The following is a 17998-nucleotide window of genomic DNA, read 5'->3' as shown; positions in this document are numbered from 1 at the left end:
TGGTGTAGCAGCCTCAAATGTGTTTGAGTGTGTTGTAATGGCCACATCCTGAGCTCATGCAGGGCTGGGCCCCGATGATGTTGTCATCTACAAGTGATTTGTTTTTTTAGCATATTCTGTAGCCAAGACTGTGGACTTTGTAACTAGACAGCCTGGGTTCAAATCCCAGCTCTGCCACTTACTAAGTTTGTGATTCTGAGCAAACTACTTAACTTTCCAGTTTCCTGTCTATTAAATGAGGGTAAAACTGGGCATACCTCTCACAGCACTGGGTAGATTATTTGAGGTGATCTATCCAAAACATTTAGAGCCCTGTTGACACATACTAGGCCGTTACCTCCCATTTGTGCAGTTTTTTGTGAAGTTGATCCAGTTGTGACACTGGTAACCCTTGATCGTCTGGGCTGAACTGACGGATGTGTTAGTTAGATAGGTGTCCTTTTACCGCGTCTCTGCTCAGCACTCTCCAGTCGCTTTCCCTCTGGCTGTGAGTAAAACTAAAGTCCTTACAATGGCCTACAAAGGCTCTCAAGATCTGTCACTCCATGCCAGCACCATCCCTGCCCAGAGACCTATGAGCACTTTACCCCCATGTCCTGCACCCCCTCCTTCCTGTCCTCTCCTCCTGTCTACTTCGGCCACCCTGAGTTCCTTGCTGATCTCTCAAGATGCAGAATGCTATGGATGCACAATGCTATCTCAGTTCCTTTGCACAAACTGTTCTCTCTGCCCAGAAAGCTCCATCCTTTCTGCTGTTCTCTGATTAAAAGTCTTCTAAGTGAGCTCTTCATTGACTCTCTCTAGTTTGTCATCTCCCCAAACTAGATTATAAATATCGGGGGACAAAAGGAGGACTTTGTATTGTGTTAGGTGCTGTATCTTCAGTACCTGAGACAGAAACTGACACACAGTAAGTACTTAATAGTTATTGAATGTAAGAATGAAAAATTGACCCTTAAAATATGTCCTGTAGTAAAAATATTTCTAACCCTCCCCTAGGCTCAAACAAAAGCAAGCGCACTGTAAAAGCTCCCAGAAAATTAAAATAGCCATAGTTGAATATTAGCCATGGCAATTGGAGCAGAAAGTTCCATTGCAGAGAAAAACAATTTCTGCATCAAGTAAAAAAAAAAAAGAAAGAAATGGTTTACATTATAGCAAGTGCAATATTAAATTATATTGGTGTCCTGGGAACTATTATTGAGCCAGCACCAAGGCACAGTTTTGAGAGTGCAAATGCTTTGGGCCACACCATCCACTTCCTAAGATGAAAAATACAGCGAGTGTATAGTTTTGGTTTTGTTTTTATCATGTAGTGGTGGAGTAAAATGGTGAGAAGAGCATTAATGTTGGAGTCAGGTAAAGCTGGGTTTAAATTTTGGCACTGGTATCTGCCCTTGCATAGGTTATGTTACCTCTCTGAGCCTCTGTTGATTATGTATAAAATGGCTTCTAGTAATGCCTTTCCCTCAGTGTTGTTCTAAATGTGGTGAGCATTGCATCCTATAGAAATGGCTGTATATTTTACTACTGAATTCTGCCTTTTGGCTTAAATCAAAATGGGGAGGTAGCTCTTAGACTGATGTCTAGGAATAAGATTTGGCTCCTGGGGCTTGGACCACTGAGAAGCCCTTAACACTATAAATCTCTCAGCAGGATCTGATGAAGCTGCAAAAACCTTCATAGAACATGAGCCCTACCACCTACTTGACTTGTAGAAGTCTGCTCTTTTTATCTTTTGAGCCAATTCTTATTCTATTTTCCATTTTCAATTTTCTTCTGCTTCTCTTATTTTCAAAATTCTCTCCTAAATGTGTGAAGTTGGAGAGTCCATACTGAAAGTTATCCAAGAAATCAAGGAAAAGTAAGGTCACGCATGACCTTAATTAAATAACATGAATATTAGTTTTTTTTTTTTTTTAATTTTATTTTTAAACTTTACATAATTGTATTAGTTTTGCCAAATATCAAAATGAATCCACCACAGGTATACATGTGTTCCCCATCCTGAACCCTCTTCAAATTGAGATGTGAATAATATAACTATATTGATTCATTTTTTGAATTATAACTTCCAGAAAGAAGAAAATAATTTGTTTAAACTGCTACTATTTTTACATTCTTTTCTTCAATGACATTATTTTTTTAAATATTTAGGAAGCCAAAGCTGTGGTCGAAGAAGCAAGAGCCCTGCGAAGTCGGCTTCATCTTGCCGAAGCTGCGCAGAGACAGGCACAGGGAATGGAAATGGATTACGAGGAAGTGATCCGTCTGTTAGAGGCTGAGATTACAGAGCTGAAGGCTCAGCTTGCTGATTATTCTGACCAAAATAAAGTAAGCAAAACAGTTCCCTTTTCTGGTTACCATGGTTTCCTTGCCGTAGCTATGTATCCTGTTTTCATTTTTTTTTTCGTCTGCACTTCTAAACTAGGTCAGTGTTTGTCTTCTGTTATTCAGTGGTAGGATGATGTGTCATGGTGGAGGTAATGTGAAGGTTATGAGCCTCCCTTTATCCAGATAGCTTTGGGATGGAAAAGTATGTGCCCCAAATTTATTTGGGTCACTGGTCAACATTGTACAACTCAAGCATTAAGTCCCATTACATTGATTTCCTCCTTTTTCCCTAAACTTGCTAATTTGTCTTTTAATTCTGTTTTACTCTTTGTTTAGAACACTTGAGGAAGTGTGAAAGTTAAATAATTTTTTGCCAAAGGCCCAAGTTAATTAAGAGAAAGAAACTTGAGTTTGAATTTAGCAGGCTTCAATTTCAGTAGCAAAATACTGAATGCTTTTCAGAAGGCAATGTGACCTTTCTTTTAATGTGAATTTTTTTTTATTATGTGATTTTGTAAAACATTATATGTACTATATTCATTGAATGGTCTTCAAAAACTGTAATAGACATATATACTTTATTTTCACTGAAATAAGGTAGAAAATTAAATAAATTGAAATAGATATTTTATAACTTCCTAGAATTTTTTTCTAACCATAATAAGTGTTTATGTCTCTAATCCAGTCATCTTTCAAGAGAACATAAAACAAATTTGAAAAACTTACATTTATTTATTTAAACATAAAAGAGTTAAATACTTTAAATATACTAAGTGGAAATGAAACTAATTTTAGAAAAGCAAGATACAGAAGAAAGTCTGAAATTTTCTTTGGTTATCTAAGAGATACGTTTTTCACATTTGCCATTTAAACGAGTTCCAAAAGAAGTCTGATGTTCCTGTCACCCATTGATAATACCATAAGGCCAAGGGGGAGCAATACTTTAGATGGCAGAAATACTAAGGAATGTTGCATATATTTATTATTCTTGACCTAGGTTTATGTTCTGAAATCAGAGATATATGCTTATTTCATGTGAGTAACTTAACATGATTCTGAAAATATTGGTGGGATTATCAAAATATTAAAAGTACTTTTTAAATAATAACTTGATTTATTTTCAGAGGGATAATCAAGTCTTTAAAAATACTTTCTTTTTAAATAATATAACATTTAAGTAATTCATATGAATTTATTCAATGTTTTAAAGCGTAGGTTATTTGCTATTCTCTATTTCAGCTCCTAGCTGAAAAACATTTTTGTCCTAAGTTTTGTGGTAATATAATTAATTCAGCTCTCTTTTTTAGCATAATGGTGTCTCATGCCATTCAGAGGAACAAAATTTTGTTAAGAGAACAAAATCCTAAACTAAGCCATTAGCCCATGTCTGAAAATAATCATTTTTTTTTTCCCAAGAGATGTTAGAGATGAACATCTCAACATTTTCCAAACCCAATACCAGTGGAGAAAAAGAAGGAAACTTTTTTTTGTTTGAGATTGCTTGAAGAGATACTCACCAAAATATTACAGAATTCAGATTCAGATATTCATTTTTAAAGCAGATTATTTTTATAACAATAAATATTTTTCTTACAAGTTTTCCCTTATATTATCATTATGTTTACTTATCTCCCTTTTTATTTATTTTTTCCTTCAGCTTAAGAAATAAAAACTTACCAATACATTTGAAGACCCACAATGTCCCTTTCCAATTTCATCCCATAAAACCACTTTCCTAGATTTAATCTTAACCATTTTCTTGATTATTTTACTACCTGTATATATATATCCCTTAGTCTTCACTGGTGGCTCAGACAATAAGGAATCCACCCACAATGCAGGAGACCTGAGTTTGATCCCTGGGTACGAAAGATTCCCAGCAGAAGAGAATGGCTACCCACTCCAGGATTCTTGCCTGGGGAATTCCATGGACAGAGGAGCCTGGTGATACAGTCCATGGGGTTACAAAGAGTTGGACATGACTGAGCACTTAAGCATGCATGCACATATCCCTTAACAATGTATTGTTGAATTTTGCCTGTTTGTCAACTTTATATGAATAGAAAACATATTACTTTTATTATTCCGACTTGTGTTTTTTTCACTCAAAATTTTGTATTTGTGATTTATTTATTTGAAGTTTATAGCTAGTTCATGTCTTTTCATTGCCTTTTTTGTATTCCATTGAGTGGATATATTACAGTATATTTGTCCATACTATATTTGATAGACAGTACAACTGTTCATTTTCTTCTTTTATGAACAGTGTTGCTAAAAAGTTTTGTATGTATATCCTACTCCACATGTGTAGCAGTTCTCTTTTGTTCATACTAGAGTGGAATTGGTAGGTTGAGTGATGATTGTATGATCAGCTTTACTAATTACAATTAGGCAATGCCAATTGTGTTTGAAAGTATTTAAACTGATCTTAACTCAGTGTTCAGTGACATCAGGTGATTAGCTTGAAATGAGCCATGTAAGATTATTTACACCACGAAATGCAGTAAACCAGGGCTTTGCCTCTTGTCCCAGATAGCCAGTTGAGCTAATATTTATGCATTTATGAGGCAATTTTGTTTCTATGTGAAATGTTTTTATTTTTGATGTTGTAAAACTCTTCTCCTGAATTTATGCTTGCCTTTGCACCCTAAAGTGAAATGAACAGCTGTTATTTTCATATAATCCAATTAATCGATCTTTTCCTTCATGTGTCTTTCTAGAAGTCCCTCCATTCTCAAAAATGTTTCTGTATTTGTCTCTAAAAGTTTTTAAAATTTGATCCTTCTTTCATGGTTTTATGTCATTGTATGAGATAGGGGTCCATTTCATTCTTTCTTTCTTTTTCTAAATGAATGATAAACTATCCCAGCCCCTTTCATTCAAAAGCCTCTTTTACTCTAAATCTTCATCTGATGACCCTGTCTAGTTCTTTTTCTTTACATGTGTGGTGGCTACATAATCCTTTGATCTTTTATCTGTATTTTTTTTTTTATGATTTTCAGGTTTTTTTTTTTTTAATTCTGCCTGTATTTTAGACTCAGATTATGAGTTCAGTTCAGTTCAGTTGCTCAGTCGTGTCTGACTCTTGGCGACCCCATGGACTGCAGCACGCCAGGCCTCCCTGTCCATTACCAACTCCCGGAGTCTACCCAAACCCATGTCCATCGAGTCAGTGATGCCATCCAACCATCTTATCCTCTCTTGTCCCCTTCTCCTCCTGCCCTCAATCTTTCCCAGCATCACAGTCTTTTCAAATGAGTCAGCTCTTCTCATCAGGTGGCCAAAGTATTGGAGTTTCAGCTTCGACATCAGTCCTTCCAATGAACACCCAGGACTGATCTCCTTTAGGATGCACTGGTCTCCTTGCAGTCCAAGGGACTCTCAAGAGTCTTCTCCAACACCACAGTTCAAAAGCATCAATTCTTTGGCGCTCAGCTTTCTTTATAGTCCAACTCTCATATCCATACATGACTACTGAAAAAACCATGGTCTTGACTAGATGGACCTTTGTTGGCAAAGTAACATCTCTGCTTTTTAATATGCTGTCTAGGATGGTCATAACTTTCCGTTCAAGGAGTAAGTATCTTTTAATTTCATGGCTGCAGTCACCATCTGCAGTGATTTTGGAGCCCAGAAAAATAAAGTCAGCCACTGTTTCTACTGTTTCCCCATCTATTTCCCATGAAGTTGATGGAACCAGATGCCATGATCTTAGATTTCTGAATGTTGAGCTTTAAGCCAACTTTTTCACTCTCCACTTTCACTTTCATCAAGAGGCTCTTTAGTTCTTTTTCACTTTCTGCCATAAGGGTGGTGTCATCTGCATATCTGAGGTTATTGATATTTCTCTCGGAAATCTTAATTCCACTTGTGCTTCTTCCAGCCCACCATTTCTCATGATGTACTCTGCATATAAGTTAAATAAGAAGGATGACAATATACAGTCTTGACGTACTCCTTTCCCGATTTAGAACCAGTCTGTCATTCCATTCTAACTGTTGCTTCCAGACCTGCATACAGATTTCTCAGGAGGCAGGTCAGGTGGTCTGGTATACCCATTTCTTGAAGAATTTTCCACAGTCTGTTGTGATCCACACAGTCAAAGGCTTCAATATAGTCAATAAAGCAGGAGCAGATGTTTTTCTGGAACTCGCTTGGTTTTTCGGTGATCCAGTGGATGTTGGCAATTTGATCTCTGGTTCCTCTGCCTCTTCTAAATCCAGCTTGAACAAATGGAAGTTCACGGTTCACGTACTGTTGAAGCCTGGCTTGGAGAATTTTGAGCATTACTTTGCTAGCGTGTGAGATGAGTGCAATTGTGTGGTAGTTTCAACATTCTTTGGCATTCCCTTTCTTTGGAATTGTAATGAAAACTGACCTTTTCCAGTCTGGTGGCCACTGCTGAGTTTTCCAAATTTGCTGGCATATTAAATGCAGCACTTTCATAGCATCATCTTTTAGGATTTGAAATAGCTCAACTGGAATTCCATCACCTCCACTACTTTTGTTCGTAGTGATGCTTCCTAAGGCCCACATGACTTCACATTCCAGTATGTCTGGCTCTAGGTAAGTGATCACACCATTGTGATTATCTGGGTTGTGAAGGTCTTTTTTGTACAGTTCTTCTGTGTATTCTTGCCACCTCTTCTGAATCTCATCTGTTTCTGTTAGGTCCATACCATTCTGTCCTTTATTGAGCCCATCTTTGCATGAAATGTTCCCTTGGTATCTCTAATTTTCTTGAAGAGATCTCTAGTCTTTCCCATTGTATTGTTTTCCTCTGTTTCTTTGCAATGATCACTGAGGAAGGCTTTCTTATCTCTCCTTGCTATTCTTTGGAACTCTGCATTCAAACGGGTATATCTTTCCTTTTCTCCTTTGCTTTTGGCTTCTCTTCTTTTCACAGCTATTTGTAAGGCCTCCTCAGACAACCATTTTGCTTTTTTGCATTTCTTTTTCTTAACATGGTCTTGAGCCCTGCCTCCTGTACACTGTCATGAAACTTCATCCATAGTTCTTCAGACACCCTATCAGATATAATCCCTTGAACCTATTTCTCACTTCCACAGTATAATCGTAAAGGGTTTGATTTAGGTCACACTTGAAAGTTCTACTGGTTTTCCCTACTTTCTTCAGTTTAAGCCTGAATTTGACTAAGGGGTTCATGATCTGAGCCACAGTCGGCTCCCGGTCTTATTTTTCTGACTGTATAGAGCTTCTCCATCTTTGGCTGCAAAGAATGTAATCAATCTGATTTCGGTGTTGACCATCTGGTGATGTCCATGTGTAGAGTCTTCTTGTGTTGTTGGAAGAAGGTGTTTGCTATGACCAGTGTGTTCTCTTGGCAAAACTCTGTTAGGCCTTATATGATCTATTTATTAGACTGGCTACATCAGGTCCTAGTTGTGTCGTGCAGGACCTTCATTGCGGCGCATGCACTCTGTAGCTGTGGCACACGGGCTCAGTAGTTACGGCACAGGGGCTTCAGTAATTGCAGCATACAGGCTTTTAGTTGCGGAGCACGGGCTTACTTACTGCATAGTATATGGGATCTTAGTTCTCCAAGGGAGCAAACCTGCGCCTCCTGCATTGCAAGGCGGATTTTAACCATTGGACCACAAGGAAGTCCCTGTCCTTAATATTTTAATTTTGTCTATGGTAAACAACAGGTAATTGGATTTTTTTCCCATTTTACTAGTTTTTGACCTTTAATTGGAAAGATCTTTCCATTTACATTCTTACTCACTAATGTACTTGGCTTAATTTCTGCCCTTTTATTTTCTGCGTTTTATCTGTCCCATGTTTTCTAGTTGTTTGTCGTGTCTTACCTCCCTCTCGCCCCTTTTGTTTGGATTGGGTCAGATTTTTCCTGTGTTCCCCCACTCCCGTTTATTTTACTGCGCTGCTTTCACTTTCAGGTGGCTCAGATGGTAAAGAATCCACCTGCAATGTGGGAGACCAGGGTTCAATCCCTGGCTTGGGAAGATCCCCTGGAGAAGGGAATGGCTACCCATTCCAATATTCTGGCCTGGAGAATTCCACGGACAGAGGAGCACAGCAGGCTGCAGTCCATGGGGTCTCAAAGAGTCGGACACAACTAAGCAACTTTAATTTTCATGCTAGTTTAGAAGTTAGACACTTGTTTCTAATTGTAATGATTATCTTGTAATAGCAATGGTAGCTTTCTATTTTAACTTAAATTATAAAACTAATCACTATCAGTCTACTTCTAAATACTGTAAGAACTTTACTACAAATCCAAGTCTCTTTCTATTTAATATTTTGTAATTATTTTAGTTATTTCTTGACTTTTAACATCATAAATTAGATATTATTACAACTTCTTTTGTGCTGTCAATCTTTGTTTAGATTGACCTCCATGTTTATCATTTTCTTTTTTCAACATTCTTGCATTTCAGAACTTTTTGCTTGAATTGCTTTCTTTTTTCCTGAAGTACAGCATTTAGAAATTCATCTTTCAAAGATAGGATCTGTTGTAATGAAATTTATTTTTGTTTGTCTGGAAACATATTCATTAATTCTTGTTCTTGAAGTGTAGCATTTAGGGTGTTAAACTGGCACTGAGTTTCTTTAATGTTTTTGCTCCATGGTTGTGATATCAGATTTCAGTCTGTTATTTGTTTGCAGTGTGTTGTTTCTTTTTAGGTGATTTTATCTTAAGTGGTCACAAGTTTGACTATGGTCAGCCATGTATTGAGCTATCTTTATTTGTATGCTTGAGATTCAAGGAATGAGTTTCCTGATCTGAGTAACAGTGTCTTTCACTGTTTCTGCAAAACCTTAAGCTGTTATCCTGACCTATTTCTCTTTAATTATTTCTTGTCTCTCCTATGTAATTTATATTGGATATATGATAGATCTTCTGGTTACTTTTTCCTTACCTCTTCTCTTTTCATATTTTCCATTTTTATTTTTCTGCTCTATTATACATTTATTTACCTCTGTCTTCCAGTTCACCTGTTCTCTTTTCAACTTATCTTAAGGTGCTGGACAGCAAACACATTAACTGAGTTTCTAGTTATTACTGCCTTTTTTTAAATTGAAGGATACTTGCTTTACAATGCCATGGTGGTCTCTACCGTGCATTAGCACAAATCAGCCACAGTTGTGCATGTGTCCTTCCCTCCTAAGCCTCCTTCCCGCACCGTTCCACCCTGTGGGTCGTCGCAGAGCACCGGGCTGGCTCCCTGTGCTGTACAGCCACGTCCTGCTGCTTGTCCGTCACACCTGACGGTGCACACGTGTCAGTGCTGCGCACTCAGCTCACACTGCCCGCTCCTTCCCCTGCTGTGTGCACCAGGCCATTCCCTGCGTCTGCCTCCATTTCTCCTCTCTAAACGTGTTCTTCAGTACCATTTTTCTAGATTCCACATGCATATGTTAATATACGATATTTGCTTTTCTTTTTGTGACTTCAAACTGTATAACAGGCTCTAGGTTCATCAACCTCACTATAGCTGACTCAAATTCATTCCTTTTTATGGCCGAGTAGTATTCCATTGTATGTGTCTATATATATGTCCATGTATTTATATATATACATACATACAACTTCTTTACCCATTTTTCTGTTGATGGACATCTACGTTGCTTCCGTGTCCTGGCTATTGTCAATAGTGCTGCAGTTAACATTGGAGTGCATGTGTTTTTGAATTGTAGTTTTCTCAGGATTTATGCTCAGTCATGGGATTGGTGGGTTGTATGGTAATTTTATTCCTAGTTTGTTAAATCTCCATACTATTCTCCATAGTGGCCATTTCAATTTAAATTCCCACCAAGAGTGTAATAGGGTTCCCTTTTCTCCACATCACTTCCAGTATTTATTATTTGTAATTTTTTTGTTGATGGCTATTCTGATTAAAAGACACTGCTTGCTCCTTGGAAGAAAAGCTATGACCAACCTAGATAGCATATTAAAAAGCAGAGACATTTGCCAACAAAGGTCTGTCCAGTCCAAGCTATGGTTTTTCCAGTAGTCATGTATGGATGTGAGAGTTGACCTATACAGAAAGCTGAGAGCCAAAGAATTGATGCTTTTGAACTGTGGTGTTGGGAGAAGACTCTTGAGAGTCCCTTGGACTGCAAGGAGATCCAACCAGTCCATCCTAAAGGAAATCAGTCCTGAATATTCACTGGAAGGAGTGATGCTGAAGCTGAAGCTCTAATACTTTGGCTACCTGATGCGAAGAGCTAAATCATTTGAAAAGACTGTGATGCTAGAAAAGATTGAGGGCAGGAGGAGAAGGGGACGACAGAGGATGAGATGGCTGGATGACATCACCGATTAGATGAACATGAGTTTGAGTAAGCGCTGGGAATTGGTGATGGACAGGGAGGCCAGGCATGCTGCGGTCCATGGGATCACAAAGAGTCGGACACCACTGAGCAACTGAACTGATGATGACTCTGATTGGTGTGAAGTGATATTTTATTTTTGTTTTGCATTTCTCTAATAATGTGCAGTGTTGAGCATCTTTTCATGTGTTTATTGGCCATCTGTATGTCTTCTTTGGAGAAGTGTCTGCTTAGGCCTCTTGTCTGTTTTTTGATTGATTGTTTATTTTTCTGATATTGAGCTATATGAGCTACTTATGTATTTTGGAGATTAATCCTATGTCAGTAGCTTTGTTTGCAATTATTTTCTCCCATTCTGAGGCTTGTCTTTTAATCTTGTTTATTATTTCCTTTGCTATGCAAAAGCTTTTTAAGTTTAATTAGGTCCCATTTGTTTTATTTCCATTACTCTAGGAGGTGAGTCAAAGAGGATCTTGCTGTGATTTATATCCAAGAGTGAAAAATATGAAATGCTTCATAAATTTGTGTATCATTCTTGTGCAGGGGCCATGCTAATCTCTGTATCGTTCCAATTTTAGTATATGTGCTAAGTAAGCACTGCATTTTTATTTCTAAGTTTGATTTTTTTACTTCATCTGGATCTATTTAGATAGTATCTTGTCTCTTTATTATGCATTAAATTCTTTCTTAGTTTTTAAAGCATATTGAACATTAGTTCAGTCCAGTCGCTCAGTTGCATCTGATTCTTTGTGACCCCATGAACTGCAGCACACCAGGCCTCCCTGTCCATCACCAACTCCCAGAGTTTACCCAAACTCATGTCCATTGAGTCGGTGATGCCATCCAACCATCTCATCCTCTGTCGTCCCCTTCTCTTCCTGCCTTCAGTCTTTCCCAACATCAGGGTCTTTTCAAATGAGTCAGCTCTTCGCATCAGGTGGACAAAAATATTGGAGTTTCAGCTTTAGTATCAGTCCTTCCAATGAACATCCAGGATTGATTTCCATTAGGATGGACTGGTTGGATCTCCTTGCTGTCCAAGGGACTCTCAAGAGTCTTCTCCAACACCACAGTTCAAAAGCATCAATTCTTCTGTGCTCAGCTTTCTTTATAGTCCAACTCTAACTATATTCTGTATTCAGTCACTTCAGTATCTCCAATCTCTGTAGGTCTGATCCTATAATTTGTGTCCTTCAGCTGACTTTTTATCCATAGTAGCTTATTTACTGAGGCCATCATCTTTTGATACATTAAATGTAGGAATTCTTTGATATCTGAATTTAGAAATTAACCCACTAAAGAAAGTTTGTGTTTGCTTTTACCAGTCAGGTAAAATTTAAACTAAATTTTCAGCTTATGAATGTACAGACCACATAAGTAATATAAATCCTGATCTCTAACCTGCGTGAGTGGTGCACTGGGGTCTACCATTCACCAGAGCCAAAATCAAGAGGTTTGTTTCTCCCTAATTTACCCATTAAAGTTCTCCTGTTTGTGCCTGATGAAACCCCAAACTAGAGGCCACCAAGAATCAGCAAATACCCTGAGATAAAGTTGTGCTCCACTGTACTCTCACTTCAGTGGGTTCAGGCAGCAATGCTGTTGCACGTCTTCATGAAATTCCTTTACTGTTCACGGCATTCTTTTACTTCTCCGCCAGCTCAGCTTCAAATTGGGTCATGCTACATTAAATATGTATGTGTATCTTCAGCATGTTGGATTATGCCACACTAACAGGGGTTTCTGTCAGCATCTGGTAAGCCATGTTGTCCAAAAAAGCCACCATAAGCTAACTAAAATGTGTTTTACTGTAACAATCAATAGAGTTATATGTGTGTGCTCAGTCACAGTCCAACTCTTTGCAGCCCCATGGAGTGTGGCCTGCCGTGGTCCTCTGTCCATGAATTTTCCAGGCAAGAATACTGGAGTGGGTTGCCATTCCCTACTCCAGGGGATCTTCCAACCCAGGGATCAAACCCACATCCCTTGTACCTCTTGTACTGGCAGGCAGATTCCTTACCCCTAGCCCCACATGGAAAGCCACTTTAGGGTTCAGTTCAGTTCAGTTCAGTCACTCAGTCGTGTCCGACTCTTTGCGACCCCATGAATTGCAGCTCGCCAGGCCTCCCTGTTCATCACCAACTCCCGAAGTTCACTGAGACTCACGTCCATCGAGTCAGTGATGCCATCCAGCCATCTCATCCTCTGTCGGCCCCTTCTCCTCTTGCCCCCAATCCCTCCCAGCATCAGTGTCTTTTCCAATGAGTCAACTCTTCGCATGAGGTGGCCAAAGTACTGGAGTTTCAGCTTTAGCATCATTCCTTCCAAAGAAATCCCAGGGCTGATCTCCTTCAGAATGGACTGCTTGGATCTCCTTGCAGTCCAAGGGACTCTCAAGAGTCTTCTCCAACACCACAGTTCAAAAGCATCAATTCTTCGGTGCTCAGCCTTCTTCACAGTCCAACTCTCACATCTATACATGGCCACAGGAAAAACCACAGCCTTGACTAGACGAACCTTTGTTGGCAAAGTAATGTCTCTGCTTTTGAATATGCTATCTAGGTTGGTCATAACTTTCCTTCCAAGGAGTAAGCATCTTTTACTTTCATGGCTGCAGTCACCATCTGCAGTGATTTTGGAGCCCAAAAAAATAAAGTCTGACACTGTTTCACCTGTTTCCCCATCTATTTCCTATGAAGTGATGGGACCAGATGCCATGGTCTTCGTTTTTTGAATGTTGAGCTTTAAGCCAACTTTTTCCACTCTCCACTTTCACTTTCATCAAGAGGCTTTTTAGTTCCTCTTCACTTTCTGCCATACGGGTGGTGTCATCTGCATATCTGAGGTTATTGATATTTCTCCCGGCAATCTTGATTCCAGCTTGTGCTTCCTCCAACCCAGCGTTTCTCATGATGTACTCTGCATAGAAGTTAAATAAGCAGGGTGACAATCTACAGCCTTGACATACTCCTTTTCCTATTTGGAACCAGTCTGTTGTTCCATGTCCAGTTCTAACTGTTGCTTCCTGACCTGCATACATAGCTCTATTCCTAAGATGTGGTCTTACTGTGGTCTCAATTGAGGATCCAGGGTGTTCAGATAAGCTTCTCTTCTCTAATTGGTCAAACACCAATGACTTACAGCCAAATGTAAACTTCAGAACCTCTGTTTAGCTTACATTCCACCATAGTGGACCAGCCTTTTAATGCCTGGCTGTGCATATGCATAGCTTAGAATCCTGCTAAAGACCAAGAGATACTTAGGTATAGTTTCGCAGCTTTTATTTTGTGTTGCTTCCTCTTATCTTCTACCATGCCCCACAGGTTTAGCCATCTCTAAATTTCAATTTTTGTTTCCTCAGCTCAGTAAAACCCTATCTTCTTTTTAGACCCTCTTTCCCTCTGCCATGTTTTGAAGACTTTAGACAAAAGGCCAGTCATGGAGCTTAACTTTCATGTTTTCAGTCTCTCCAGAATCCCGATCTTTCATTGCCTGTTGCCCAAAATCTGAAAGCAATTGATTCGTATGCTTTTCCTGCTTTATTATTAATATTTTCTTATTGTAAAAAGACTAATAAAGTAGTAGTTATTCCCTCCTGTGTGGAAGGAGTAATATATAATCAATTTTATACTTTTCTTTGTGTGCCATTTATCAATGTAGTTCCCTTCAACTTCAAATTTGCTTCATTGCTTGCTCTGAAGAAACTGAATTGGAACCCTGACAGCTGGTACAATGTTAAGCTTTGTCAGTAAAGTTATATGTAGCTTATATTATAAAATTTTCAGCATCCCTATGCAGTTTAACTTTTAAAAATATTGCAATTAGTTAAGTGACCCTCCAAATAAAAAGATATATACAATAAGAGAAAATCCCTTTTGATATTTCTGTCCAGGAAAGTGTTCAGGAGTTAAGAAAGAGAATCACAGTACTGGACTGCCAATTGCGAAAATCAGAAATGGCGCGGAAAACTTTTGAGGCATCCACTGAAAAGCTTCTCCATTTTGTAGAGGTAAATTTTCCTGTTACATCGCTTTATGTCCATTTTTAAGAAATGTGTAGACAACTGACATATAGATAAATGTCATGGTGTTTGTTGGCTAGTGAAACCTTCCCTGGGCTCAAAACAGCAATGCTGACTTCAGTTCACTTTAGTCAGTCAGTCATGTCTGACTCTTTGCGACCCCATGGACAGCTGCACACCAGGCCTCCCTGTCCATAACCAACTCCAGGAGTTTACTCAAACTCATGTCCATCGAGTCGGTGATGTCATCCAACCATCTCATCCTCTGTCGTCCCCTTCTCCTCCTGCCTTCAGTCTTTCCCAGCCTCTGGGTCTCTTCCAGTGAGTCAGTTGTTCGCATCAGGTGGCCAAAGTATTGGAGTTTCAGCTTCAACATCAGTCCTTCTAGTCAATATTCAGGAGTGATTTCCTTTAGAATTGACTGGTTGGATCTCCTTGCAGTTCAAGGGACTCTCAAGATTTTAAATTGCTTAGATAATGAAAAGAGTAGCTAACATACAGATTAAGAGAAATGATTGAGATAGAGTTATATGATCCTTAATATATGCTATGTTTTAATGAAAACTTTCTTAAAACTTTTGATACTAAGTAAACATTGGTTGATAAATGCTATGCTATGCTAAGTCACTTCAGTCGTGTCCAACTCTGTGCGACCCCATAGACAGCAACCTACCAGGCTCCCCCGTCCCTGGGATTCTCCAGGCAAGAACGCTGGAGTGGGTTGCCATTTCCTTCTCCAATGCATGAAAGTGAAAAATGAAAGTGAAGTCACTCAGTCGTGTCGGACTCTTCGCGACCCCATGGACTGCAGCCTACCAGGCTCCTCCGTCCATGGGATTTTCCAGGCAAGAGTACTGGAGTGGGGTGCCATTGCCTTCTCTGAGTTGATAAATACCCTTACAGAAATATGTCTATGTATTATAATTCTGAGAATTGTATGTTAATGTAACTGATTTTTCTATATATAACAAAAATACCTTTCCAATAATATGGGTGGAGGGGTTATAAATATTATTTAAACAAGAAAAAACATTTTAAAAAGCTATCAAAGTTACATATTGCCTTTACTGTTTTGTTTGTCTCTAGGCTATTCAAGATGTATTTTCTGATAATTCTGCACCTTTGTCAAATTTAAGGTAAGAAAATTCAAGTGCTTTCATCTGATACTTGTGGCTAAAATGCTAAAATCTCTTATAGCCTTGAGATAGTCAAAGCAATTTTTCCCTTTTATACAGGATGCTACTAGCAATATACTTCTACTTCTAGCAACATGTGCTTGAAGAAACATAGGAAAACTTCACCCTTTACTGTGAAAGTAGCAGTTCAGTAAACAAAGATGATTCACTGTATTTTAGGTTTCCACATAGCATTTTTGAATTTAGAAAATCGCCTATGCTGGTATACCTTTTAACTGATTTTATTGTAATATTTCTTCAAGTGAAATCTGATGTTTTTATTGTTATCTGTTATCATCGGATTTCACTGCTTATGGTGCTGGCTTATGGGGCTTCCCTGGTGACTTTAAAGAATCCGCCTACCAATGCAGAAGACTCGAGTTTGATCCCTGGGTCAGGAAGATCCCCTGGAGAAGGAAATAGCAACCCACTCCAGTATTCTTGCCTGAGGAATCCTGTAGACAGAGGAGCCTGACAGGCTACAGTCCATGGGGTCACAAAAGAGTTGGACACAACTTAGTGACTAAACACCAACAATAGCAATATGCTGCTTATGATGTAAGATAATTATGTGAATTCCATGATGATTATTTTCAGTAAGGATGTTAAAATACTCAGCAATTAATTCTCCTTTTATGGTTTAAACATGACCCCGACTTCTACCACCCAAGGTTTCATTGTGGCCTTGAATAATAATTCAAAAGTTTTGATATTAAAAATGACCTTTTAAAAGCCAGAGTCTGCTCTTGCAGATTCATGGAACAAAGGTAACTTTAAAAAGCAACATTAATATATATATAACTGAATCACTTTGCCTTATACTTGGAAGTTATTCAGTATTGTAAATCAACTTTATATCAGTTTTTTTAAAAAAAAAAAAACAACCTTAAGCAGCTTTTACCACAGCTTGAAAAGTTAAAGGAGTTTAAAAGTTAAAGTTAAAGTTTAAAGGAGTAAAATTTGGCTCAGTCTTTTTAATACACTGTATCTTCTGTAGTGGATATTGGCCTTGGTCTTCTACACAGAAAGGCTCTGTATTTGAATTTGAGAATTAATGCCTTAGTTTTTCCTTGTGAATTAATGCTGTCTTGCCTAGGAAGATGGATTATAAGTAATGATGCCTTTGTTGTCAGTTTAAAATTGTCTCTTTTCAAGTAAAAGTTTTAACATAATGGTAAAAGTAAAACCTTGCATTTTAATTGTATCAGACTTTCAGGTGAAATTTGCATTTTTTAAAAGTGGTATAAATGCTCTAGGCTGTTTTAGATTTAGGGACAGCAAATGGAAGAGATAATTTAAGAGATAATATCAGTAGCAAATTTAGTAGTAGAATTTGTATTTAGTATTACTAATTCAGTTCAGTTCAGTCACTCAGGCATGTCCAACTCTTTGCGACCCCATGAACCACAGCACTCCAGGCCTCCCTGTCCATCACCAACTCCCGGAGTTCACCCAAACTCATGTGCATTGAGTCGGTGATGCCATCCGGCCATCTCATCCTCTGTCGTCCCCTTCTCCTCCTGCCCCCAATCCCTACCAGCATCAGGGTCTTTTCCAATGAGTCAAGGTAGTAGTAAATGTCTATTTGATGAATTTATGTTTAACTGTTTAATTTAAATGTCTACAAGACTAAATAAAAGGCTACATCATGTAATCCAAACAATGATTTAGGAGGAGCTGTCCTTCTATTCCTTCTCCTTATACATAAGGTCAACCTAATATTTTAAATATCCCTATTTATTATGTATTAAAGAATTAAAAACAAGTATTATTTTGTGAGCATCATTTCAGTTTATGACTATAAGAATACAGTGTTCTCAGAAATCAGAAATTTTCTGCAATTTTATAGCTAATAAGAATTCAGATTTAGCAAAGATAGATATTCTTCATTATGTAATAAGTTCAGCTTTATTTTCTTGCCCTCATAGTGAAAGAAGAGCTCTGTTAGCTTCCCAGACGTCCCTCACGCCATTGGGAAAGAACGGACACAACATCCCAGCAACACTGGCACTCGAGTCTAAGGAACTTGTTAAATCTGTCCGTGCCATACTTGATATGGATTGTAAGTTTTCTATACGTTTTCACTCTTTTAAAAATCACTTATTTAGCAAAACAAAAGAAGAAAATTTCACATTTGGTTGTTTACTCTTGT

General features: G+C 38.3%; 1 protein-coding gene and 1 pseudogene across 5 annotated transcripts in view; one reads left to right on the top strand and one right to left on the bottom strand.

Annotated features, from left to right (window-relative positions):
* Positions 1-17998, top strand: part of STXBP4 (syntaxin binding protein 4) — a 232818-nt gene that overhangs the window by 129613 nt on the left and 85207 nt on the right. For 3 of the 5 annotated variants that reach the window (XM_070357302.1, XM_070357299.1, XM_070357300.1), the window contains 4 exons: positions 2158-2334; positions 14543-14659; positions 15758-15807; positions 17775-17908. In XM_070357302.1, the coding sequence (XP_070213403.1) occupies positions 2158-2334; positions 14543-14659; positions 15758-15807; positions 17775-17908 (478 nt within the window). Of the gene's footprint in view, positions 1-2157; positions 2335-14542; positions 14660-15332; positions 15488-15757; positions 15808-17774; positions 17909-17998 lie in introns of those variants that run through there. The other 2 variants (XM_070357301.1, XM_070357303.1) reach the window with 2 other exon arrangements.
* LOC138984064 (U6 spliceosomal RNA) lies at positions 11149-11248 on the bottom strand (annotated as a pseudogene).

The sequence above is a fragment of the Bos mutus genome, chromosome 19 (assembly GCF_027580195.1).
Source record: "Bos mutus isolate GX-2022 chromosome 19, NWIPB_WYAK_1.1, whole genome shotgun sequence".
In the NCBI taxonomy this organism is placed as follows: domain Eukaryota; kingdom Metazoa; phylum Chordata; class Mammalia; order Artiodactyla; family Bovidae; genus Bos; species Bos mutus.
This window is presented reverse-complemented; position numbering and strand designations above follow the sequence as displayed.